This window comes from Lagenorhynchus albirostris, chromosome 8, assembly GCF_949774975.1.
Source record: "Lagenorhynchus albirostris chromosome 8, mLagAlb1.1, whole genome shotgun sequence".
NCBI classification, from domain to species: domain Eukaryota; kingdom Metazoa; phylum Chordata; class Mammalia; order Artiodactyla; family Delphinidae; genus Lagenorhynchus; species Lagenorhynchus albirostris.
Window position 1 is genome coordinate 13,889,755 of NC_083102.1, and position 27,094 is coordinate 13,916,848.

Below are 27,094 nucleotides of genomic sequence, written 5' to 3' on the forward strand. Positions count from 1 at the left end.
TCAGCATACAAACATATTCTAGTGTCTTCCATCCACAGAAAAAAGCAAACTACTTTGATTCCAGCCATTGCCTTAGTTTTCTTTTTTCTTCCCAGTAAAATCCCTTAAAAGCATTATCTAGACATGTTCTCTTCCCTTCTATAGCCATAGTCTCTTCGTCTTCCCAGGTAAGCTTCTGTACCTACCACTTCACCAGCACTGCCCTTGTCAAAGTCAGCCATGGTTTTGATCTTGTCCATCCAGTAATTTCTTGCCAGTTTTTTTTTCTTATTTACTAGCTTCTCAGCAGCATTTCGACACAGATGAACATTTCCTTCTTCCTGAGACATTCTCTCTTCTTGGCTTCATGACATCACTCCTCAGGGGCTGATCCTCAGAGGCGTCTTTTCTGGCTCCTTTCCTTCTATTAGTCCCATCACTTTCAACACCATCTATATGTCAGTAACTTCCACATTTCTATCTCTAGCTCCATTCTCTCCACTGAGCTCGTCTTTATCCAGACACCACCTTGGCTGCACCCTTTTGTTGTGTGTTAGGCATTTAAAACTTAACATACCTAAATCGGAACCCAATTTTCCCCCTAAAGTTCTCTCTCCTCTTTCATCTCTGTATCACTGTTACAACCACAACCCACCAATTGCTCAAGCCAGAAACCTTTGAGACATGGTAGAGTGTGTAATTATTTAAAATATGACAATCCCTCCCAGTTGGAGGATTATACATCTCTACCCTGTTTACATAAGGCTGATCACGTGACTTTCTTTGGCCAACTGAGCATGAAAAGACACCATGTGCGCTATGTCCAAGCAGAAGCTTTGAGAGCAACACATGATGAGCCATTTGTCCTTTTCCCTCTGCCATGAGGCCAGTAGTCTCCCAGATGAGAGCTCTTCCTGAAGCCTGGGTTCTGCAATGAAGATGATGATGAGCAAAGAAGGAAGTGGTCCATGATAGACATTTAGCGTGACCAAGAAATAAATATTTGGGCTTCCCTGGTGGCGCAGTGGTTGAGAGTCCGCCTGCCGATGCAGGGGACGCGGGTTCGTGCCCCGGTCCGGGAGGATCCCACATGCCGCGGAGCGGCTGGGCCCGTGAGCCATGGCCACTGAGCCTGCACGTCCGGAGCCTGTGCTCCTCCCTCCCACAGTGGTGGGAGGCCCACATACCGCAAAAATAAATAAATAAATAAATAAATATTTGTTGATGTAAATCACTGAGATTTGTTGAGGACATGAAGGGCGTCAGTTATTACCCAGGCAGAACTTACTTGAAGCTGGCTGATATTAGACATGCTTAATTCTTCTCTTTTATTTTTCATACTTTACATAGGATCTGTCAGCAAATACTTTCAGCTCCATCTTCAAATTAGCTCTGTCTCCATATCTGCCCGCTTCTCTCCATCTCTTCTACTTCTATCCTGGTACAAGCCCATAAGGAGGGTTCTTTGCTAGTATCCTGCATATGCATTTATCCACTGATCCATCACATTTGCTTCTGGGAATTTATTCTACACATATATGTGAACATAAATATGTACAGGGGTATTTATTTTAGTGTGTTTATAACAGCAAAAGAGTGGGAATAGCCTACATGCCCATCTGCTTGGGACTGTTTAAATAAATTATGATGCATCCATTCATAGTATACTATGCAACGAAGATGGAAAGCCATCAAGATACAGTATTACATGAAAATAGTAAGATGCAGAAAATTGAGTTTAGTATGTTTCCATTTATGTAAAAAAAATGGGGATACAAAAATAACTATTTGTATAAGCTTGTACGTTTATTTAAAAGATCTCTATAAGTCTAAATAAGAAGTTAATTGCAGAGGTTACCAATTGTACAGATGGAACTGTGGGGATGAGGATGAGGCAGGAAGGAGATGTTTAGTTTGATGTTTTAGTACAGAAATGCAAAAGTAGGCAAAACAGTAAAATGAATCCCCAGGTACCTACCACTCTCTTTAACAATTATCAACTTGTGACCAATCTCGTCTCAGCTTTACTCCCCCCCACCTCATGCCCAGATTTTTCTGAAGCAAATCCATGACATCAAATCATTCCAACTGTAAATATTTCCGTACCCTTTACTAAAATATAAGGACTCTTTCAAAAAATAACCACAGTATCATTATCACAATTCAAAATAAAAATAGTTCCTTAGTATCCTCAAATACCTAGTCAGTGTTTAAATTTCCCCGATTGTCTCACAACTTTTCTTTACAGTATGTTTGTTGAGTGAGGCTCTAAATAAGGGCCATATGTTCGTAATTGGGTCAGATGCCTCTGAAGTATTTTTAAGTCTCTAAATTCTCCTTCCAGTCCCACCCCACCCCCATTTTTCCCTATGCATTTTTACACAACAAAACCAGGTGGTGTCTCGTAGGGTTTCCCGCAGTCTGAATTCTGCTGGTTGCTTCCCATGGTGTAGATTAACCCGTTCTGCAGTCCTAGTAGCTGAATCTAAACCATTGGCTCCCGAATTTGTCTGAAGCTGGAGGAGCTTCACAAACTTCTGACGCCTGTGTCCCATCCGCCCCACGCCCCCCTCACGCCCCACCCCCAGGTGCTGACTTCACTGCCTAAGGTGTGACTTGGGCCTTAGCAGCTTAAAAAGATCCTCAGGTGTTTCCAGTGTTCAACCAAGTTTGAAAACCACTGATCCAGAGGCTTTTTCTGCAAGACTTCTCCACAGGAGGTTCACAATCTACTTGTCTCTTTTATTATGAACTTAGCAGCTGTGAGGATTACCACCTAAATCTATTCATTCACCAGGGGCTGCAAAGTGGTGATATTTCTTCATTTATTAGCTGGAATAATTCTGAATTTACCCTCCTCTGCTAAGGACAGTTCACATAAGAAAAGTAGGATCAATGCTTGATTCTTTCCTTTTAGTGTTCGTTTTCAAAATAATGAGTTGATTCCATAACATCTTACATTGGGTGCACATGCTATTTTTGTATCATTACGAACTCATCAATTCAAACATACTTGATGTGTTTTGATCCATTGCAATGGTTATTTTTTTCATCAGATTGTGCCATCTTTGGATAGTGGGAGCACGTGTAAGTTTGTTCCCGAGTACTTTTTGGGAGAACAGCCTCCCCACTCTCTGAAATGACAAGTTGTTCCAGGTACATCTTGTACATTTCTTGCCCCAGACCTGAATCAGCCATCATCCCGAGAAACTCTGTTTCCTTTTAGTGGAAAATGATATCTAGGGACCGTAACAGAAAGACGACTTTCCACTGTATTTCTTGGTAATACTTCATGATATCATGTTTGAGATTTCAGCCATGTGGATGCCTATTCAAAAACTTTAATAGATTTTGAAACTTGTGAATTGAATCCTTTGTAATTAGAATTATTTTGAATGTATTAGTGGTACATTACATAAAAGATCAATATGGTGAATCCTATCAGAAAGTTAAGGAATTGTTTCAGTAAATTAATCTTTCCCAACTGCATTCGTTTCCTACTGTTGCTCTAACAAATAAGCCCACACTTGGTGGTTTAAAATAACACAATGTATTATCTTACAGTTCTGGAGGCCAAAAGTCCGAAATCAGTCTCACTAGTCTGAAGTTGAGGTGTCGGCAGGGCTGGTTCTTTCTGGAGACTCCAGGAGAGTATCCATTGTTTGCATCCTTAGCTTATGGCCACATCACTCCAATGTCTCCTGCTTCCAGGGATCACATCAACTCCTCTGACTCTGACTTGTACTGTCTCCCTCTTATAAGGACCCTTGTGATTACACTTAGGGTCCACCCAGGTAATTCAGGCTACTCTCCCCATCTCAAGACCCTTAACCACAACTTCAGAGTCCCTTTTGCCATATAAAGTGGAATTCACAGGTCCTGAAGATTAGGGTGTTTGGAGGCCATTATTCAGCTACCGCACCAGCTTGCACTGTGTATAGATGCTGACTGTATTTTGGAGTGTGCTTGAAAAGAAGTGTCTGGGGTGAAGACCATGAGGTTATCAGGGCTTCCTGTTTAGAGAGAACTGATGACCCAGCTGCAGAGGGGTGGGTAGCAGCCCCGCCCAGAGCTCGCAAGGCACTCGGACTCTGCCTCAGGCGCCCCCGAACCAGGCTTCAGGGGCCCTACCACCTAACCAGCAGACAGATAAGTATTTTACAGAAAAGCCTACACTTTAAAAACAATAAAGTCACCCCATTGTTGGTTACTATAATGCATAGAGTTAACTAACTTTTCCTTTTTTTTTTTTTTTTGCGGTATGCGGGCCTCTCACTGTTGTGGCCTCTCCCGTTGCGGAGCACAGGCTCCAGACACACAGGCTCAGCGGCCATGGCTCACGGGCCCAGCCGCTCCGTGGCACGTGGGATCTTCCCGGACAGGGGAATGAACCCGCGTCCCCTGCATCGGCAGGCGGACCCTCAACCACTGCGCCACCAGGGAAGCCCTAACTTTTCCATTTTTGTCCCAACTTTTCAGTCAGTTGAGTCAATAAATCTCAATTGGCGTTAAGAGGTTAATCTTCTAAATTCAGTCATTTGTACAACATCTTTACAATTTTTGCCATATCTGCAAATCACCTAGGCTAGCACTTGCTTCCAACTTCCCTTCAAATAAACTTAAATAAAAGGAAACTTTATGTCATGACCATAAATGAAAACCATTACCACTTCCCTAAAGAAAAACTAACAGTAAAGGGCTTCCCTGGTGGCGCAGTGGTTGAGAGGCCGCCTGCCGATGCAGGGGCCACGGGTTCGTGCCCGGGTCCTGGAAGATCCCACATGCCACGGAGCGGCTGGGCCGGTGAGCCATGGCCGCTGGGCCTGCGCGTCCGGAGCCTGTGCTCCGCAGCGGGAGAGGCCACAACAGTGAGAGGCCCGCATACCGCAAAAAAAACAAAAAAAAAAAAAACAAAAGAAAAACTAACAGTAAAAATAAACACTTTACAATGGGAAATTTTAAAGCCCAGGAAATCCCTAGAATGATCTCACTGGCCACGCACGGACGGTCCAGAAGGGCACTTCCAGGAAGACGGGGCTCTCAAGGCTGGTCCAAATAGGCCACATTTTAAAATGTGCTCTGTTTAGGTTGCCCTGGCTCAGCTTGTAGTCTAACACCACGGCCAGAGAACGATGAAGAAAGCTCAGTCCTTTTTCAGAGTACACGTGGAGAATCAGTTCTAATGAACCTTGTTGTCCCGTATTTCATTTCTCAGAACCTAAGAGAGCTGGTCTGCTTCTGACATTGGATTTATTCCAAACTACGATAGCAGTTTACCCTCACGAAGGGGAATAGTCCTGGGAATGACATCCTTCGTCACTGTTAGGGCTAATGGTAACCGACATGTTACAGGTGACGTGTTACAAGGATCATCAGGTGGACACGCGTGTCTCCTACAAGCCAGGCATGTGCTGGGTGCCAGGGAAGCTGCAGGAACGTGGCACTTACAGCCTAGGAGACCCGACACACGTTCAATGGCTGATGCCAAGCAGTCAATTAAGCATTTACATTATGATCCTTGCAGGAAAGAAGCATCATGTGTCAGAAGTGTATTTTGATCACTTAAGAGCCCTTCCTCTGTCCAACCACTGGATGGTACATATGTGTTGAACTGGAAAAAAAAATGGCAAATGGTCCTTACGCTTATTATTTTCCCCCAAGGCTAGTTTTCAAACAACAGGGACCTCCAAAGCAGGCCAGTTTCCAAAAGTCCATTAAACTGAGGATAGAGGGTGAAAGCTGGCATGGTAAAGAAGAACTGTGTCACCCATAGCCGGTGAAGGTGCTGGAAGAGGCTGCTGCTTTGAGGGGGTGGTGTCCCAGGAGGCCCCTGAGAAGAGCGAGCTCTGGGAGTTCCTGTGGAGGAAGCGCTGGGCACCTGCCTTAACACTGAGTGAGCTCTGCTTTCTAAGGTGTGCCTCCCGGTGCCCAGCCCGACCCAAGAAAACTAGCTGACACCTTCTAGGACCGAAGGCAGCAAGTGGCGCAGGAGACGCAAGAGGGAGGGGATATGGGGATATGTGTATACGTATAGCTGATTCACTTTGTTATACAGCAGAAACTAACACACCATTGTAAAGCAACTATACTTCAATAAAGACGTGAAAAAAAAAAAAGAAAAAAGGAAGGGAGAGGACCTCAGCCCCGCCTCTGCCTTAGTTCCCCATTTCTCTGCCACTTCTCACGGAAGCGTTCTGGAAGCCGCCTTGCCCTTTCATGCCAGTGAGAATTAAAGGAGAAGAATGATGAAGATAGCACAGAAAGTAGTTTCACGATACAAATACACACGTGACTCGTCTTTCTATTTTAAAAATAGAGCAGTTGAATTATGTGACAAGACCAGTGAGGTGTCTGATATTTATGAAACACTTCTAGAATTTTTTTTTTAAGTATTGGTTATTTGACTGAATTTAACTAGACTGAGTTCCCCCTTCCGCCCACAAGAAAAACCAATGACATATATAAATGCAGCAAAAAATCTTCCCCAAAACCTCTCTTCTAGGTGGGGAGAGGGAAAAAAAAGAGTCATAGCTTAGTGCATTAAAAAATATATTTATATTGGGATTGATATATATATGCTATTGATACTACGTATAAAATAGATAACTAATGAGAACCTACTGTATAGCACAGGGAACTCTACTCAGTGCCCTGTGGTGACCTGAATGGGAAGGAACTCCAAAAAGGAGGGGATATGTGTATGCGTATAGCTGATTCACTTTGCTGTACAGTAGAAATTAACACAACGTTGTAAAGCAACTATACTCCAATAAAAATTAAATGAGAAAAAAATATTTATAGTAAATATTTTAAAAATAAAATATATTTTAATTTATTATAATATATTTAAATTTATAACTTTAATTTTATATGTTTATATATTTTAAAATGAAAACCTGCTTCTTTTATTTAGGCCTCGAATTCCTTATGTGTCAGGGGACTGTCAGCTGGGACGTAGCATCCTACAGAAGCCCCGGCCTCATCCCACTTGTCCCAGAAGCTGGAGGATTTGGCTCTTGTGAGGGAAGAAGCAAGCCAAAGAATTTCTTACCAACTCCCTCGAAGCAAGAATTTTGCTTCTGTGAACGCTTCTGTGTTCCCCCAACGCTGAGTCCTGTAGCCCTGCCCAGGAGAATGAGGTTCTCATCCGAGAACCACGGGCAGCTTCTGGGTTTTAGAGACTCAAGTTGCCCAAGATGCATTTTTGCGGAGATGGAAAAATAACTAGGTCATCCCAGATCAGCAGGAACATCGCCGCGAGACACTTTAAAAGACTCTCACTCCTCCCTGACAGGTAAGGGTCCAGGCCAGAGCCTGAGTTCCTTTCTATCTCTTCATCTGCCAATTAGTAGACTGGGCCTCACTGGTAATCGTGCTCTCAGGGTAATGGCTTGTTTAAGTAATTGACGATGTTTGTTCTCACCGGGGAATCTTAGCACATCAAAAGATGTTGAGAAAGCCAAAACTCACCTAGAGTCTGAGTTAATCACTTTGTCAAGCACAACAAAGGCTGTCTCGCTTTGCTAATAATCCCAAATGAGGTAGCAACCCTCAGTTAAATAAGGAAACGATGGTGTCTTTAATTAATGTTTTAAAGAGCTCTGACTCGCTTTTTCACTCCCTTTATTTTTCTGAGAATGTCGGGAAACGTGTGCAGAGCTGATATCTTCCAAACTTCTCAAGTGCAGGAAGGGCGGGAGACCTTCCCTGAAGTTCATGGGAAGGGATCTGCGGCCTTTAGTGGAGCACAAGGTCAGTGCGTGTGGCTGTACCTAGCTCCGAGGAAGTTCATCCCGGCGTGTGCCTCCACGTGAGCCCTAGTACTTCCCCCTGCTCCGGGCTTGGCCCCCCGAACAGGGCCCTCCTTCCCCCGCGTCGCTGCCTCAGCCTTTCTGGACGGCACCTCAGAACCCAGCTGCCCTCCAGCTGCCTTTCTGATCCCAGTTGTCTCTCGTAAGGCTCTTCCCAAGCGGCTGAAGCTTCGCCAGCCTCCCGACAGGCCCTCACCCCCTTGCGTCCCCTCCCTCGCCTCCCAGAGCCCCAGGCCGGATCACGCAGGCAGGTCAGAGCCCTGGGGCCTGCGTGTCCAGAATGGAAGGCTGGACTTGGTGATGTGTCGGTCTGAGCCCAGCTGCACAGTCTTTAAAAGGACTTGGACAACCTTAAGGCTACTTGGAAAGCCAATGAGTAGATGGGGGGATGGGGTCTGGAAGTGGCTCATCTCAGGTCAGCAATACTTAGAGAGTGTGGGTACCGTACAAAGGGTAAGACACATCTGACCCCCAGAGACTGCATCCTATGGAAAACAAATGGGCCGTGGGGAGGTTTCCCTTGGACTTGGGGAAGCCCTGATAACTGCCGTCCGTGTACTTCTTATCTTACCTAATAACTCCCCATGGTTTCTAAACTGTGCCTTTTTTTTTCTTTTTTTTTTTGCGGTACGCGGGCCTCTCACTGTTGCGGCCTCTCCCACTGTGGAGCACAGGCTCCGGACGCGCAGGCTCAGCGGCCATGGCTCACGGGCCCAGCCGCTCCGCGGCATGTGGGATCCTCCCAGACCGGGGCACGAACCCGTGTCCCCTGCATTGGCAGGTGGACTCTCAACCACTGCGCCACCAGGGAAGCCCAACTGTGCCATTTTTGACTCTTCCCATCAAACCTCATCTGCAGTCAATCACCAGGTACCGTCAATTCTACCTTCAAACCACTTCTCTAGTGAGTTCTCCTTACTTCTGACTGGCACTGCCCTATTTCAGGCCATCATTGTCTGTCCCTCGGGCATGGACTCAACAGAGTCCTGGATTGGCCTCCCAGTCTCCAGTTTCTTCCCTCATCCACCAATCTGCCATCCGTGCTAGTGCCAGAAGAATCTTGCTAACATGCACATCTGATCATGTTGTGGACCGGTTCAGAATTCTTCATTGGCTACCTGTCACTTTTAGACCAACGCTAAACTCCTTTATTTGGCGCATAAGACCTTTGATGATCTGGCCCCAGCCCAACTGCTCAGCCTCACTCCAGGTGATCTCTGTCCTCAAGCAGTCTTTCATGACCTGGACATTGCTAGTTATACCGACTTGTTTCACCCTTCCAGGCTCTTACCTGTGCTCTTCTCCAGGGCCAGGATTAAGGTGACACAAGAGAGGCATCTAGGATGCAAAATTTAAGGAGGCACTCACTCCCAGGGAAGTGCAGGTGCTGACCCTGCTCCTACACGACCCTGAGAGTGAGTGCCTCCTTAAATCTCGTGTCCCAGGTGCCTGCTTACCTCACCCTGCTCCCAGCACACTCTTCTCTGCCTGGTGTACCCAGCCTTTTTCTTTACCTGGCAAATCCTGAATTCAAGTCTCTGCTTGAGGGATGCCTCCTCCAGGAGCCCACCCAAGATTATCCTGGGCACACAGAGACATTCTCCTTAGCCACCGGCTCCTTCATGGTAGGGGGATTGCAGACAAAGAACAGGAGAACTTGGTGTATTGTTTGTAGGAATATAATCCTGCCTAAGCTCATTATTTACTGTACCTGGTTCTGTGTCCATCATGTGGGCTTAGTCATCTGTAGTTAATCCTTTTGTTTTTATGAAGTCCTTAAAGAACCCTTTAGATGTTGTGAAAGGGAGACATTTGCCTTGAGTGAACCCCAGAAGACAATTACATTTGAGCCCAGAGAAGGCAGAGGGGGCTACTTTTGCCTCTATATCCTGCATAATAATAGCGAACAGTTACAGACTATTTCCCAGGGGCCAGGAGCTGTTCTAAGTGCTTCACACATTAACGCATTTACTCCTCTCCACACTCTGTGTGGGAGGTGCTATTATGATCATCTTCGTTTTGCAGCTGGGAAAACTGAGGCTCAGAGAGATTAAATCACTCGCCCAAGGCTGTCCAGCTAGTAAGTAGAGGAGCTGACATTCAAACCCAGGCTGTCTGGCTCTGAGTCTGTGCCCTTAGCTAGTAGCCTCTGTGTCTCTTGTTTTACATTTGCAGAGCAGCAAATTGCCTAGAACTCGACCAGTCTACAAGATCGAGGGTGTGGGAAGCTTTGCTCGCTTCTGTGGAGTAAGGACTCTGATGCCCCTGTGAAAAGACAGATGCCATTCACGGGACTCCATTATCCCCTGGGATCAAATAACTGATCAGATTTGCCACTGAGTCAACAGGACCCCAAGACTTGAAACAAGGACAGGTCCATTTAAAGAGGAAACCTGGCCTGTGCAAAGAGTAAAGGAACTGTTTTTTCGCCTGTTGAGTCTCAATATCCCTGAGTAGCCACAGGGAGGGTAAGGAGCATTAGGTACCTGTACAAGGTGCACAAGATGACTCTAAATTCTCTTATAACTAGCCTAGTAAGCATTCAGAAAACATTTGCCAGTTGGATTTGATGTACATCTTCATAAACCCAGCCAATATTTCCAACTTTCTATTGCACTGTGACCTGCCCAATAGCCTGGAACAGGCCTAGGAAATCCCATTCTGCCTCCCAGCTTGGCAGATAACTTAAAGAACTTAGGCAGTCAAAATAACAAAAGAATATGGTGAGTGTTTCAAAACTTATAATCCCATCGCATTTTGTTTTTTACCATAATCTCCATATCTTTGTGTTGACCTAATTCTTGGCAAATTCACTCATTGGCCTTTGATGACCCCATAGCTACAGCGGTCAACTGAAGGTCCAACTGGAAATTGTGTAAAACAAGGTCTCCAGTCTAAGGTCACCAAGATCTCAGTGACTTTTGCTCAGTGATGTGGTTGGTTGTGGCTCTCACCCCCCTGGGCTCTGGACCAGATGTGCAGACCCACAGAACCCGCCTGACCATCTGCATGTCTGACCCATCTGGGTTTGGCCTCTTGCCTGCCTCCTGTGTTTTATAATGTCTCCCATTACAGTCCCTGGTCCCAGTCCTGGCTCATCCTGGCCATTCCTTTCTCATCGCCTGAATTGGTTATCTAGTGCTGTGTAACAAATTACCCCCATCTCCTAAGTGGCTTTAAACAACAATCATTTGTCATCTCACATGGTTTTCAAGGGTCAGGAATCTGGGAGGGTGTTTCCTGGGAGGTTTGTGGATGAGGGTTTCTCATGAGGATACTGTCAAGCTGTCAACTGAGGCTGCAGTGATCTAAAGCTTGCCTGGGCTTAGAGAATCACATTCACGCCCACTTAATGTAGCTGTTGGCAGGCTTCACCATATGGGCCCTCCATAGGGCTGCTCAACATGGCAGCTGGTTTCCCCCTAAACAAGCAACCCAAGGCAGAGAGAGAGCCCGCGGAGCGGCTGGGCCCGTGAGCCATGGCCGCTGAGCCTGCGCGTCCGGAGCCTGTGCTCCGCAACGGGAGAGGCCACAACAGTGAGAGGCCCGTGTACCAAAAAAAAAAAAAAAAAAGTGATACACTGTCGCCTCTGCTGTATTCTGTTGGTCACCCGACTGACTCTGGAACAGTGCAGGAGGGGACTAAGCAAAGGTGTGAATCCTAGGGGACAAGGATCATTAGGGACCATCCCTATGCCCCAGCATGAACAAATTTGATTCAAGTACATTCTTCTTCCAAAGTTTCACCTTGGGTTTTTCCAGATGGTGACTAAAACTTACGAAGTCTGTAAGCTGTTTCTTCCTATGATGAGTTGTAGTTGTGCCATTCTTCATTCCATAAAGTTGTTTTTAGTGCCTACTCTGTGCCAGATGCCATGGTACATCCCCAAGGGAACAGATATCTACTTGACTCTTACTGGAAAAGTAAAATCGGGGAAACTTCAAACTGAGGTGGAAACCATATGGCTGATAATAGCAGCTAACATTTATTAAGCATGTGCTATGGGCCAGGCATTGTACCAAGCACTTTATAAACAGGGTGGCCTTTAATCTCCACCAACATCCTTGTTATGTCCATTATACAGATGGGGAAACTGAGACGTAGAGACCAGCCCCAGTGTCTGACACACTGGTCAGTGGCCAGCCCGCAGCCCAGGCCTGGTCTCTCTGACTGAACAGCCTGAGCCTCTAGCCAGGCCTTCGACTGGTCTGTTCTGGCTCAGCAAGGCTCATGAGGGGAAGGAGACTGCAGTCATCTTCTAGGGCTGCTGTAACAGTACCACAAACTGGGGGCTTACAACGACAGGAATTTACTCTCTCACAATTCTGGAGACCGGAAGTCTGATATCAAGATGTTGGCCAGGCCAAGCTCGCTCAGAGGCTCCAGGGGAAGACCCTCCCTTGCTCTTCCTAGCTTCCGGCGTTTGCCAGCAGTCCTTGGAGTTCCTGTGCAGACACATCATTCCAATCTCGGCCTCCATCCTCACGTGATGTTCTCCTTGTGTGTCTGTGTCTTCACAACATCTTCACTCTGTGTGTCTCTGTGTCCAAATTCCCTCTTATAAGGACATCAGTCCTGGATTAGGACTCACTCTAATTCAGCATGAACAACTCGGTTGCCCCTAAAAACACACTATTTCCAATTAAGGCCACATTCGGAGGTGCCAAGTGACCATGAATCTGGGGGTGGGAGGACACTACTTAACCCAGTACGAAGACCATCAGAGCCGTCACCAGCCATGGGAAAGGCCAACACCTGGGTATGTGGATGGGGACAGGTCCCTGTGGTCAGAGGAGGCAACATGGAAAGAAACTGACTCTAATGAAAGAAAACGCTAATTCAAATACATTTTTCCTTGGCTCACTTTGAACGTTGGGCTTTGGGTTTGTTTGTTTGTTTGTGGGGATTTTTGTATATTGAGGCGTGTATTTTTTGGTATTTATTATTAGTATGCTAACTAATCTATATTTTAGTTGTTTCAGCCAGCATATCCTTTTTAGAGCAAAAAAGGAAATGAAAGTTCATGGCTGATTTTGGATTGCAAGAGCACGTCACTACTGAGATTCACCAGCAGCTTCCTAGAGGAGAATGTAATTTGTATCTTTCAGAGCTCAAGCTCAGTTCACTGTGTCTAACAGGGCTTGTGATGCTGAACCACACCCTTTCTCCTTTCAGCCACTAGCCAGCACCAAGGGGTAGTTTCTGGAAGGGCAAGCGACCATCCTAAAACATATTTTTTCTTTAATAACTCAGTAGGGCCCCAGCACCCGTGAGAATACTTATAGTAATTCTGGAGCAGTTTATGTTTCCAGCCATAGCCGTGTCTTGGTATAACAGCATACATGCATGTATTGCCAAGTATAGAACAATGAATTTGTCCCAAATGATACAGCTCACAGTCTATGAGGATAGCCCCTGCTTGTTGTATTTCAGGGTATGGTGAACACACTAGGCTCTCCGCTTTCAGGCTTCCTCTGGTCTTTCTGGACTTGAGGAACGTTTTCCCTCAATCCTGCTTTTCCAGACTAGAATTGGATCCTTTAAGTGACAGCTGCCTTCTCCCCTACCCCATCCCTGAATCAATATTTACTCTTCTCAGGGTATGTTGTAGCTCCATCATTGGTCAGTTCTTGATCTCTACCTCTTATTCATCTAGATATTCCTGGGTTCACCCCCAGGCTCAGCCCAGGTCCAAGCTGAGCCCCTACACTGAGCTCACAACCCTGCTTTAGCCCTCTTGGTGCTAGTTCCTCACTTCACAGCCAAGACCCACTGTGACTCACCATCTCGTTGCCTCAGCTGGCAAACGTCCCATCAATGTCTGTTCTTTTTTCAGAGATCATTGTTGTCATTTATGATAAAAATCCAGACTTCCATTAGCTTTACGTTTTTGTTTTGTTTGCTCTTTGTTTGTTTTTATCTTTGTTTCCTCTTTTGTTTTGTCTAGTCACTCATGGCCTCTTGCTCTTTTGTCAGAGATCACAACCCACATGTGCAATCTTCAAGCATGTGGTAGATTGAACCATTCCTCCCAACTCTTCATGCCCTCCCTTTATCAAAATTCGACATCATCAGCCTTTGTGCTATGACTTTGAAGTACCTCCCACTACAATGGAGTCTTCTTCCCCAACCCATTAATGTTAGGCTTGGGCATGTGGCTTGCTTTAACCAAAGGAATATGGGCAAAATTGACATTAAGCCACTTTAAGGCTGAGCCCTCAAGAGACATTGCTTATTTCCTGTTGCGTTTCTTGCATCCCTGTGATCTATCAGGAGCAGAACTTTCCTGAAGTATCCTCTTCAGCCTACACCCCATCACAAACCCATGCGGAGCAGATCTGAACCCCACCCAAGCCTGGAACAGAACTACCCCAGCCAACACACAGACCATGAGAAAAATAAATGTTGTCCTTTGCCAGTGAGTTTGGGGTGGTTTGTTACACAGTGTTATTTCAGCAGTAACTGACTGATACAGGGCAATTCACTTCTCTAGACCTTCATTTCCTTATCTGTAAAATGAGGCCATTGGACTATATTCGAGGTGCTCAGCCTTTTCTCTACCCCTACACAACTGAGGGCCCTGCAGTAAACCCAACAGTAAGAGACTAAGCATATCAGAGTCAAATACTGCAAAGCACTCAAGAAAGAGAAGGATTGGGAAATGTGAATTCTGTTTAGGAACCAGGGACTCACTGGTGGCCTTGGAGAGAGTCGTTTTGGTGGGCAATGGAGCAGAAGCCCCATTGTAGGGCTGAGGGTGAATGGGAACTGAGAAAGCGAGCAAGCGTGGGGTCTTGACTGGGAAGGGAAGGATGAGATGCAGTCGTGGCAGAGGTGGAGCATGTAGTCAGAGAAGAGGTGCCTGTTGGTCGGCTGACTCACTTGTATGTTTTAAGACGGGAGAGAACTGAACCTGCAAAGAAACGTTTACGGTGTCATAATAAAGGGATGACGAAGGAAGGGGCTTGGACAAGAGTGTGCAGGAAACCAGAGGTCTGGTCTGTGAGAGAGAAGAGAGTGAGAACTTCCCAGGATTTATTTACTGATTTGCTATGCATCGTTTGCACTTCAAGTTCTCAAACCCAAGGGTGAGGCACGTGTCAACCAGTGAAACAAAGGCTATTCTTCTTTCCCAGTCACTTCTAAACCTGCTGCAATCTGGCGTCTATTCTTACCACCTCCAACATCACCTAAAGCTTCTTAGTTGCTAAATCCAATAGGTATTTTTTAAACCCCATCTTACTTGTTCAAGACCAAAAGCTACCTTATGGTATAAGCTCAAGATCGTTCAAAATGAGGCCACGTGTTTGACACGTGGCTCTCTTCACTGTTCACTTCAGTGCAGTCTTGGGGATCATGTGAGAAATCCAAACGGTATTTTAAAATGATAAAATAAAAACCACGGTCTACCTACCTAGCACCTATGCGATTATTGTGGAGTCCAAACCTGCAGTTAATAATGGGGTAACAATAGCTAACACTTACTGAACATTAACCGTGCCCAGCACGGCTCCGAGTTTAATCCTTCCAGCACGCTGTGAGGTGAGCACTGTTATTATCCCTACTTAAAACTGGGTGAACTGAGGCACAGCGACCTTAAAAACTTCCTTAAGGTCACGAAGCTATCCAGGACTTGAACCCAGGCAATCAGGTTCCAAAGCCCAAGCTCTGGACCATTACACATGTGGGGAAAGGCAGCCGAGAGTGAAGTGGTTTTAGTGTATTTTTTAAAGGCGGTGTTGATGAACTAACGTCGGCTAACGTGCTTGGGAATAGTTTATTTTCTTAAATGGGTTCAACAGTCACCTTTGCACTAAGATTTTGTTTAGCAAGCCTTCCCTCATGCAGAGATGAACTTCAACCCACAGCCCAGTCTTGCCTGAATTATAAAGATGAAATTTTTATTGAGATTCAGAGTTCAATTCAGTGAAATTTTGTTTTATAACATGTAGGGGTGGCAGCTGGCTGCAGTGACATGCATCCAGAAATAAATGGAAATTCTCTATGAGGATATTCATAGCAGCAAAGAGCCGCTAACATGAGTTTGTGTCTTTATATGCCAAGCGTGTGCCACACGAAATCCTATACACCGTCCCTCTTAATTCAGCTTCGGTCAACAAATCATCGAATGCCTATTACCCAGCAGAAGTGTACAGGCACAGTGCTAGGCACCTCAGGGGAAAGCTGGGTAAGACCCAGTTCTGGTCACCTTCTAATGGGGGAGCCAGGGAAGTGGTACGAGAGAGAGAGAAGGTACCGGTTGCGGTAGGGCCAAGACCACAGGAGATGCAGGGCTCTCGCCGGAATGAAGGGGTGAAGAGCACCCCAGGAGAGGGAAGGAAATTGAGGGCAAACAGTGTGGCGTGGGGAGAACTGGAGAGCAAGGGGCCAGGTGAGGAGGTGACCACGCGGAAGTGGATGGGACCAGGTCAGAGAGGGCCTCCCGCGCCAGCCAGGGAGACCGGTTCCCCAGGCGGGGAGGGGCCACGGGAGGGTTTTCTGAAGCAGCGGTGAGATTCTGGTGTGTTCTTCCGGCTGCAGAGTTGGAGGACAAATTTGAGGGGCACAAGACACGAGGTAGGGAAATCAGCTGGGTGTCTATTTCCAGCCAAGGGACGCTCTTGAAATCCTGAACTACAGAGTAGAAGAGCAGAAAGAGGGGAAAGAAGGATTCAGACACCACTTAGGAAACAAGACTGGGCTAACTGGGAGGGGTGAGGGAGAGCTGGCCTGGGGGGCTGGGTGGAAAGGATGCCGTATGCTGAGAGCCAGGGACTGTCAGCCCTCTCTTATCAGTGAGGAAACTGGCAAGGATGGAGTGACTTGCCCAAAGTGCATCTGCCCTCAACTGGAAAGGTCTTGCTGATTTCCACAGTGCCATATTTCTCCTAAGCACTTCCCAGTTATCTCCCTTATATCATGAGACGATGCTAGCAATTTTGGTCACTCTCTGTGTACAGACAGTGTTGAAACCATTAAATGTATAACTGACTGTGCTTTACAATGCTCACAGCCTGGGCTTCCCGGATGCCTATTGATTTGCGAAGATAGGAAGGGGGTACGTGAGACATTTTCAACATTGCAAAGAGCCTAAATGTAAATCGTGCCTTTATTGACAATAAGATTGTGCAGGTTAACTAAAATGTCAAGTTTCTTTGCTTCGGAGCAGAATTATAACCTGGTACCCTAATGCTGGTTCTCTCATTGATCACTGTTCTCATTGGCAGAGCTTCCATCAGCTTGTCTTTGAATAATTAAAATGGGAAAATAAATCATTCATTACTTAAATATACATCGTTGTTTGGACAATAGAACACAGAACCTATGGGGAAATAATATAAACAGTAGATGTTGGTGAAGAGTTTAGGTAGCGGTGCTTTGAACCGTGGGGATCAGCGGTTAATGAAACAGTGAAGAAGGAAGTATTTGCCCTTTGATGCCTCTGCTGGGGGCTGGATGCGTCCCCTTCCCTACACTGTGGTCAGGACGCCCCGCTCACACACCAAGTGTTCTGTGCTCCCCGCATACCTCATCTTCTAAATGGCTGTGTCCTGCATTCTATCCCATCCCTTCCTTTTGCATCAGAGCCTTGCCCTTTCATTTATAACGTGACCGTTACTTTATGTATCTGAGTTCATGGGCATGTGGTCCATAGCCCATCAATGAGGTAGACCCAGCACATAGCCTAGAAAGCCTTCAGCATTCAATGAGGGTATGAACTAAGAAGGAATTTATTTACTCTTTCAATGACCCGCACGCAAAGCATTCTGCCAGATGTTGAGAACATGGTGGCACTAGTGTGCCGGTCAGAGGGAGACTAGCTTGCACGCGCACGTGACGGCAGTCGTTTGGAAGCAGCGCCGTGATTGTGATCATTAACGTTTACTGAGCAGCTACTATGCACAAGGCACTCACCGTCTTAAGATGCAGCCCCTGCCCTCAGGGCCTTATCATCAGGCCAGGAAATAGGACACGGGCATGAACAGTAGAATAATACAGTGTGTGCCAAGGGACAGCAGGCACTGCTGGAGTTCAAAGGAGGCCAGGCTCTTGAGGGCTGGCCTGGCTAAGGAGACGTTCAGGAAGAGCAACGTTTGGACAAGGTTTTGAGGGGTGGGTGGGATTTCATTGAAACAGAGAGGGGAGGGCATTCGGGCAGCAGGAGTCTGTGATGTGCAGGCAGAGTGTGGAGAGAAGGGGTGGAGGAAGGAGACTCGGGGAGGACTTCAGTGCGCTTTCCAGCTCAGAGGAGGCAGCTGCTGGTTTTGGTGCCCGGAGCTGGCTCTCTCTGGGGTGTTCTGGGCAGGGCTCGGGAAATGGGGTTGTGGTTGAAGCCACTCTTGGTAGAGGTTGGCCTTGCTGTCATTCTCTGACACGATTTTCCCAGAAAACTTGGAGCAAAAAAAGCCATCTGTTTCTGGGACCATATTCAGGAATTTCCATCTGCTGAGGCGAAACCTAAGAAACACGCCTTCGCAAGGCCACCCAGAGGTTTAGGATGACCCTGCAGGCTAGCCCCGTACTGGGCTCTGCCTGGGGGCCCAAAGACACCTGAGATGGCGGGGGTCTCCCCACTCAGATGACGCCCCTCCCCCACCCCCAGGACATTGTGCAGCATCACAGATTTCTGGCAAACCAGGGACAAGATGGCACTTAATAATTGAAGTGCCCATCCACAGCAGCGCGAGACCTGCCCCCTGTCCCTGCTCTCCCCAAAGTCTCGCCCCCTTGTTGAGACGTACGTCATTTTTACAAACAGAAACAAGTCCTTGCCACGCTGTTCAGGTTCCCAAAGATGAGGCCCTTGCCCTCAGTGGCAGATGACAGCCTATTTGGTAGGTTGTTATCATGGTACTCGGGGGTGGAGGGGAGGGTCCGTTCAGTGGCTTTATTTCTGGAAGAACCACTGTCCTCCCGGGAGAGTAGTATTGACTCAAGCAGCTCAGTAAGGCACCGACGTAAATCCGACGGTCTGCTTTGTTTATAGAATGAATGAGATTCTTCTTTCATCTCTGACCAAAGAGTCGATGCTACCAATTCCACAAGCCAGAATTCCTTACAAGATAAGAAGAGGTCTAACCATAAGGGTTAAGATTATTGCTGTTTTCTTTAAAACAAAGCTAAACTAAGAGCAACTCATAGACCCAATGAGTGTGGCCTGACAGAATCCCCCGGCTTCCAGAAATGCCTCATAAACTTCTCAGTAAAGAACCACAAGTTTTATTGTCTTATAATCATATTTTGTGTTGGATTAAAAATAATATTACCCTGTCTAATCACTTAGCTGCCAAAATTGGGGCTGTTTTTAAAAAATCAATCCGTTCTCAACAAAGACGATGATTTGTTGCCTTGAGGGCGGTCAAAAAACCGCATTCACACAGCAAGGACGGTTCCCAAAGAAAAGTGCTAAGAATGTGTTTTCTGATATGGCATATCTGCAGTAAGGGTATAGCCTATCAAGAAACTGCCTTGGAAGGTCATAAAATTCATTTGGCTGTATAAGTTCTGGTATGTATGCTAAAATAATCAGTCACCTTACTTTATAATCACAACTCGTACTCTCGTTCTGGAAAATCAATAAAGTGAGAAGAAGGCTGGGGATATTGTGTATAGCTATTTAAAAGAGAGAAAACAAAAAATAATATTGTGTGAAAATGGCCCTCAAGGAAACACAGACCTAGTTTTCATAAGGGGCTCAATTTTATCTCCACGCTCATCACTGAATTATTAAACTGAAGTACCCATAATAGCCTAGACAAAAGCACAAAAAATAAAAAAGGCAAATAGCATTCATCCTTCTCTACATGCTCTGGGACGCTGGAAATTATCCACGGCCTTTAAAATGTATTTCTACAATGCATCTATTATTCACACTCTGAATGGTCTGTTCCACCAAATGTTACAAACCCCAATGTTGCCTACACCTGTGATACTTGCCCACCTAAAATGTCCACCCTCCTCTGCTAATCCTTCCCTGCGTTTCAAGACCTAAACCAAGACCTTTCTGCTTTCCAAAGCCACCTGTGACTGGCTGGAGACCCAGAAAGGCTGAAGGATTGGGGCTGGAAGGCGAGAAGCAAGAATCATGCACGAGAGCTTCCCTGGTGGCGTGGTGGTTGAGAGTCCGCCTGCCGATGCAGGGGGCGTGGGTTCGTGCCCCGGTCTGGGAGGATCCCGCGCGCCGCGGAGCGGCTGGGCCCGTGAGCCATGGCCGCTGAGCCTGTGCGTCCGGAGCCTGTGCTCCGCGGTGGGACAGGCTATAGCAGTGAGAGGCCCGAGTACCGCAAAAAAAAAAAAAAAAAAAAAAAAAAAAATCATGCACGAAGCTAAAAGGCCCCCAAAAGCCACTTCCGGAGAGTATTTCCCGGCTCCTGGGACAATCAGCACCATAGGAACTGCCACTGAGGAAGAGTAGGGGGCCCAGGTGGGAGAGGGAGCAGTCACTAGTGGGCCCATTGGGTCTTATCTGACTTCTTTTTCACCACCAGCAGCTGCAGCTGCATTCAGCACAGACCAGCCCAAGCAAGACCATCAACAGATGAAGCAGTCATGGAGTAAATCTAGAAGGTACTGGGTGGCCTTTCATTTTGTTCAGTGTTTCCTTTGCTGTGCAGAAAATTTTAGTTTGACGCAGTCCCACTGACTTATTTGTGCTTTTGTTGCCTGTGCTTTTAGTGTCGAAAACACCAAAACATCATTGCCAAGACCAATGTCGTGGGGCTTTTGCTCTGTTTTCTTCTAGGAGTTTTACAGTTTCAGGTCTTACATTTAAGTTGTTAATCCAATTTGAGGTTTTTGTTTGTTTATGGTATAAGATAAGGGTCCAATTTCATTACTTTGCATATGATTATCTAGTTTTCCCAACATCATTTATTGAAGAGACTATCCTTTCCCCATTGTGTATTTTTGAATCCTTTGTCAAAAATTAATTGACCGTTTGTTTCTGGATGTTTTATTCTGTTCCATTGATCTATGTGTCTGTTTTTATTCCAGAACCATACTGTTTTTTTGTTTTGTTTTGTTTTGCGGTACGCGGGCCTCTCACTGCTGTGGCCTCTTCCATTGTGGAGCACTGGCTCCAGACGCACAGGTTCAGCAGCCATGGCTCACGGGCCCAGCCGCTACGCAGCATGTGGTATCTTCCCGGACCGGGGCACGAACCCATGTCCCCTGCATTGGCAGGCAGACTCTCAACCACTGCGCCACCAGAGAAGCCCAGAACCATACTGTTTTGACTACTATAGCTTTGTAATATAGTTTGAAACCAGGAATTGTGATGGGGAACTTCCTGGCTGTCCAGTGGTTAGGACTCTGTGCTTCCACTGCAGGGGGGCACAGGTTTGATCCATGGTCAGGAACTAATATCCCACAAGCTGCGTGGCCCAAAAAAAAAAAAAAGGAATTGCAATGCCTCCACATTTGTTCTTCTTTCTCAGGATTGCTTTGATGATTCAGAGTCTTTTGTGGATCCATACAAATTTTAGGATTTCTTTCTATTTCTGTGGAAAATGCCATTGGAATTTTGATAGGGGTTGCATTGACTTTGTAGATCACTTTGGGTAGTATGAACATTTTAACAATATTAATTCTTCCCATGCATAAACACAGGATATCTTTCCATGTACTTTGCAACCTTTTCCATTTTTTTCATCAGTGTCGTATAATTTTCAGTGCGTAGATCTTTTACCTCCTTAAATTTATCCTTAAGTAGTTTATTCTCTTTGATGCTATTGTAAATGGGATTGATTTCTTTTTCAGATAATCTGTTGTTAGTACGTAGGAATACAACTGATTTTTATGCTGATTTTCTATCCTGCAACTTTAATGAATTCATTAATTAGTTCTAACAGTTTTTTTTTGTGAGTCCTTAGGATTTTGCATATATAAGATCATATGCTCTGCAAACAGAGGTATTTTTACTTCTTCCTTTCCCATTTGGATGCCCATTATTTCCTTTTCTTGTCTAATTGCTCTGGCTAGGACTTCTGGCATTATGCTGAATAAAAGCGACAAGGGTGAGCATTCTTGTCTTGTTACTGATCTTAGAGAGAAAACTTTCAGCTTCTCACTGTTGATTATGGTGTTAGCTGTGAGTTTGTCATATACTATGGCCTTTATCATGTTGAGGTACATTCCTTCTATACCGAGTTTGTTGAGAGTGTTTATCATGAAAGGAAGTTGAATTTTGTCAAATGCTTTTTCTGCATGTATTGAGATACTTATAGGATTTTTTATTCTTCATTCTGTTAATGTGGTATATCATGTTTATTGATTTGTATATGTTGAACCATCTTGCATCCCAGAGAGCAGTGGTTTCTTTTAAATATGGCCTGTGATTAGATGTAGGTCTAGAATTAGAATCCAGTTTTTCCACATGTAAAGGAAGCTCTCTGAGAAAGAAACTTCCAAGTACAGGGATGGACTTTTTCATTGTAGTCTTAATAATCACCATTCACAATTTAATTTAACCTGGTCTTAGAATGAGACTAGATCAGAACACTAACTTACCCTGATTCCTATTTTAATGTCCATTTGATTTATACCTCTGGATCTCAGGCTCCTGAGATATAAATGCAGCTTGGCGTTGAAAGCCCTTCCACCTTCCCAAGATAACTCTTCTCAGTTTCCACCATATTTATATATTTAATTGCTTTGACTGTTTAGTTACTTAATGCAACAACCACGGTTTACTTTTCTCACTGCTTCATCAGCCAAGAAGCTCCCTGATTACCCCAAACTCCCCTGTACCTTCCACTTTGCTGTAGAAATAGTTAGCTTACAGTCTCAAGACCTCTATGCCCAAAGCATAAAACTGCTTTCCTCTTCAGCACTAGAGAGGAGCAATTCCCTGTTCTTTTTAGTAAAAGTTCTCTTTTTTTGCTCAATAATTGATATTCATTTAAAAAAAGAATATGGAAGATACAGAAAGACTAAAGGAAGAAAAAAATCACCCATAATCCCACCATTGGAAGAAAACCACTATTAATATCGGGGCTATTTCTTTATATTCTTTCTCTCTTTCTTTTTTTGTTTTTTTTCTGGGTACATGAATTTTTTTATTGCAATATAATTCACACGTCATAAAATTCATCCTTTTATTAAAGTATGTGATTCAGTGGTTTTAGCACATTCACAGGTTGTGCAACCATCACCCTCGTCTAATTTCAGAACATTTTCATCAGCCCCAAAAGAAACTCCATACCTATCAGCAGTCACTTCCTTCTCCCCTCCTCCAGCCCCTGGCAACCACTAATCTACTTTCTGTCTGTATGGATGGGGCAGATGAATTTGTACATAATTATATAGGGAGTCCTTACACTCTTTCTTAATAAAGAAACCCTCATCTTACCAAAAGCTGCCAGTTCGTAGGTACACTTGAAAGTTTAAATACACTGTACTTAAGATTGCCTCTACCACTATTCAACTCACACAACTTATTTCTTGTACATCAAATCTCTTCCGGAAGTCAGCATTTCCAACAATTTTATACAGAAAAAATGAGTTTAAAAAATGTTTTATCACGAGTTTAGATCACCTTCGCATGTGCTTCATGGGCTTCTAGCTAATGTATTCTACATACCAGCTCATCTCCAGCCCCAGTGGAACAGCCGTGATCTCCTCAGACCCCAGTGCACACAGCTGAGCCTCATAACTGTCACTTTAAGTGACTGTCATCAAAAAATTGTGTCAAATGCAGTTTGGGGAAAACTATCAAAATCTATGCCTATGTTATATTAGTCTCTTTTTAGATGAAATTGACTCTTTTGTCTTCTTTCTAAATTCACACAACACTTAATAATTAAGAAGTGTTTATTAAGTACATGCCATGGTCTTGCTGTACAAGGTGAGTGGAGATTCAAAAACAGTGCACTTGTAACTATTAGAAACGTGGACACCAAGTTGGTCCAAACTGAAAACACAATAGGCTTTCAGGAAAAGGGTGACGCACGTGGGCAGAAGAATTAGATTTGTATTGAGCTGTGATGCCTAAGAGAAGAACCAGCAAGAAAATATCAGTGGATGGAAATTCCCTGGCAGTGCAGTGGTTCACTGTCCAGGATTGGCCCAGGTTCAATCCCTGGTCAGGGAACTAAGATCCCGCAAGCTGCATGGTGTGGCCAAAAAAAAGAAAGAAAGAAAGAAAGAAAAATGCCATGGGAGAGTCGAGCCAACATTTATTAGGCACCAACTGCATGCAAGGGTGGTTGTGGAGATGAGAGTGATGAGGAAAACAACAGTGAGTAGGACTTCTCAGTGTCTTGGGCAAACAGGAGAAGCTTCCCTGAGGAGGTGCCCCTGAGCTCCTTGAAGGAAAGAGAGGAGGAAGGGGATTCCAAGCATGGAGACCAACAAGGGCAGAGGCACAGACGCCTGCAGCAACGTGACTGTTCACAGAACTGCCAGGCCCACAGGTTGGGGTCAGAGCCTGGTGGATGAAGCCGCTGAGTCAGGGATCAAACCCTACGTCCCGGGTGCTAGGCTGATGAATGTGTACTTCTTCACTTTACCCGCATTCAACCAGACGCTAGAAGAACATCTGAGTCATGGACAGAAGTTTCCAGAACTGCAGTGAGATACAGGACCTCTGTCCTGCCTTGAAAGAACTCCTAGGCTCGTTGAGCAGACAAGAAGTGGTCCTCCTCTTGTTACCTTTCCAGAGTCAAGGCTCTCATTGCACACTTGCCTGGTCCAATGGCAGGGGGAACTCTTAAAGGAAAGACTAAGGAGTTTAAACGTTGAGGACAGCACCCTCCACAAGATCTCCTCGGGGGCCACATGGCTGTGAGGGTCTCTCCACCCCCAGCTCTCCCAGAGTGCCCCTCTGCCTCCCACATGCACCCTGTCGAGAAAATGAAGCTGGAGGGAGGCCCTGCCGCATTCAAGCTGATGTCTGTTGCTCAGAGGCTCCCTGGAGTCTTGCCTGGAAGAGGAGGGTTGAGAGCCCAAGGATGGTGACCTTGAGCTGATCAAGGGATAGACCCAGGAGCACCAGAGCCACGGCCACGGCCATGGCTACTCCCTCCTGCTGCCTCCTTCTCTTCGGCGTTCTCCTCAACAGACACCGAGCTCACCCAGAACCTCCACGTCTCCCCAACCTTGGGCATCTGATCCAGACCTCCTGTTTTCTGACCTTGTACCAGGGCCTCACGCCATGCCGGGCACACATGAACAAATCCATAAATATTTTTGCAAGAACCAATAGAAGTCGGCCCTCGCTTCCTATTCACCATCTCTGCTTCATGCATCTCTCCTATCTCTGTGTCTTTGACCCAGGTTATTAGCATGGCCCCAGAACAGATTACAAATGCACAACTGCCTTGCTGAATGGTATGGTGTTATTGGCCGTGACTCTGATCTACGCTGATTAGAAACACCCAGTTACAGCCAACTTATCAGTCAGGACACATGCCTCTTTCCGTGACCAGAGCAACAGTAATGTATGCCATTCACTCATCCATTCATCAGATGTTTATCGAGGTCGTACTGTATATCAGGCACTGAGCTGGAAGTCAAGACTACGGAAATTAAAAAGACCCAATAAAGACAGAAACAGAAGCGCAGTGAAGTGTGCGATGGAAACAATGATGCTGCGAGACCACCTGGAGGCCTCAGGTTGGACACACTTTGAGAATCACAATCAGAGCACAACTGTCGATGAGAAATTAATAAGCATATTAATGAGAAATTTTAAATATACACTGAAGACTTATTTTCCTGTGCGTTTAGGTTATATAAATGATAGTTAATGATAGTGGCTGACATCTACTGAGCACCTGCTACGTGTCCGGCACTGCGCTAAGTGCATCTCGTCTCTGAGCAGAAGCTGAGGTGGATGAATGGAGTTGGGGGGGAGAGGGGGTACCACTTGCTCCTGGGTTTGCATGTGGCTGGTTTCAAGGCAAGATAAGCCACACTGAGAAAAGTTCAAAAGATAATTAAACCAGTTAGAAAGCAAAACAGCACTGGGACTGAAGCTGGGTTTCAGAGCCAATTTCCAAGAGGTAATTTCATCATCCTAGAACATCAGACGCGAATTCCATTTTCAGCTATGCAAATTCCAAAAGAATAATACCTCACATTTGCATAATGCTTGATGCTTTTCAAAGTACTTTCCCAGTTATTAATCTAGAGGAAGCTTTATTACTACCGGAGACATAAATTGAAATTCTGTTCAAACTGAAGTTCTCCATTATTTTTTCCACTTTCCCCTCAAAAACCAGAGCTGCCTAAATGCAGGTGCTTTTGATGGAGTGGGTAACTTTAATAAGTTTTGCCGACAGGGTGAATATGCACAAACAGAACATATTGTGGGGCCTTCCATCCAGCCTTCGATCAAGCCAGACTTCAGAAAACCTCCTGTTGAATTAACTAAATCATGGGAGGTTACTCCCAGTTTAAATTTGAGATTCCCCCAGGGTCTCAGACTTTGTGGCACTGCACACCCTGCGTTCGTTGGAATCCATTCCCTTCCATCAAATATTAGAAATTGAGGAAATTAGTTCCACCACTTTGCCCTTAAACCTACAGAAATCCCTGTCAATGACATTCTACGAAGTGGCCCACGTTGCCAGACAGCTCCTATATCTTTTTTTGTTTTTAATGTCATCAGACCCAAGAGGCTGCATCTGCTGTAAATGCAACCTGGGGAGAGGATCTTAGAAAAACGAGGTGAGAAGATAGGATGGGGGTGCAAGGAGCTACTTCTCCCCAAACCTTTCCAATTTGTTGCTTTTTCCATCTCTTTCGAACTTAATTACGTGTAGCGTTCTCAGCCACTGAATCACCAGTCTTTCCTGACACCTCCATCTCGTGCATTTGAGCAAAAGATTAACCTGGCTGTTTGCTTTCAATTCTGAAACTGTGTTAATACTCAACTCCCTCTAGATTAGAGGGGAAGAAAAACACACTCCCACATACCCCACCCCGGCTCCAGCAGGGCTCCACGGCTGCTATTCCTGTGACAATGTCACAGTCATTGGAACATGCTGGCTGCACTTACCACTTCAGGAGAACCAAGAGGACCACTGACAGGGCTACCATCACCATGGGGCCACTGGCTTCCAGTCTGAGGAACCCCACGACTTCCATTGTTCCTCAGAGACCCTAGAGGGGTGGTCCTCCAGAGGAAAGGGTGGGGCTGGTCCCCCTGCAGTTACAGGAACCACGATCTGCAGATGAAAGATTTAGGCAACCAAGAAAACATCACATCAAGTGGGTCCCTGAAATGTGCTCTTTCTCAGAAGTGTCTTCTTATAAAGAGGAAGGAAGAGGAGGGAAAAACAAAGGGTTTCAGTGTAAGGCA

At 45.6% G+C, this 27,094-nt stretch overlaps 1 protein-coding gene across 2 annotated transcripts in view; it reads right to left on the reverse strand.

Annotated features, from left to right (window-relative positions):
* The window catches only part of TBXAS1 (thromboxane A synthase 1), a 150,679-nt gene extending 123,799 nt beyond the window's left edge, over nt 1-26,880 (reverse strand). For both annotated transcript variants that reach the window (XM_060156550.1, XM_060156551.1), the window contains exon 1: nt 26,792-26,880. In XM_060156550.1, the coding sequence (XP_060012533.1) occupies nt 26,792-26,880 (89 nt within the window). The remainder of the gene's footprint in view (nt 1-26,791) is intronic.
* Between the last annotated feature and the right edge of the window lie 214 nt (nt 26,881-27,094).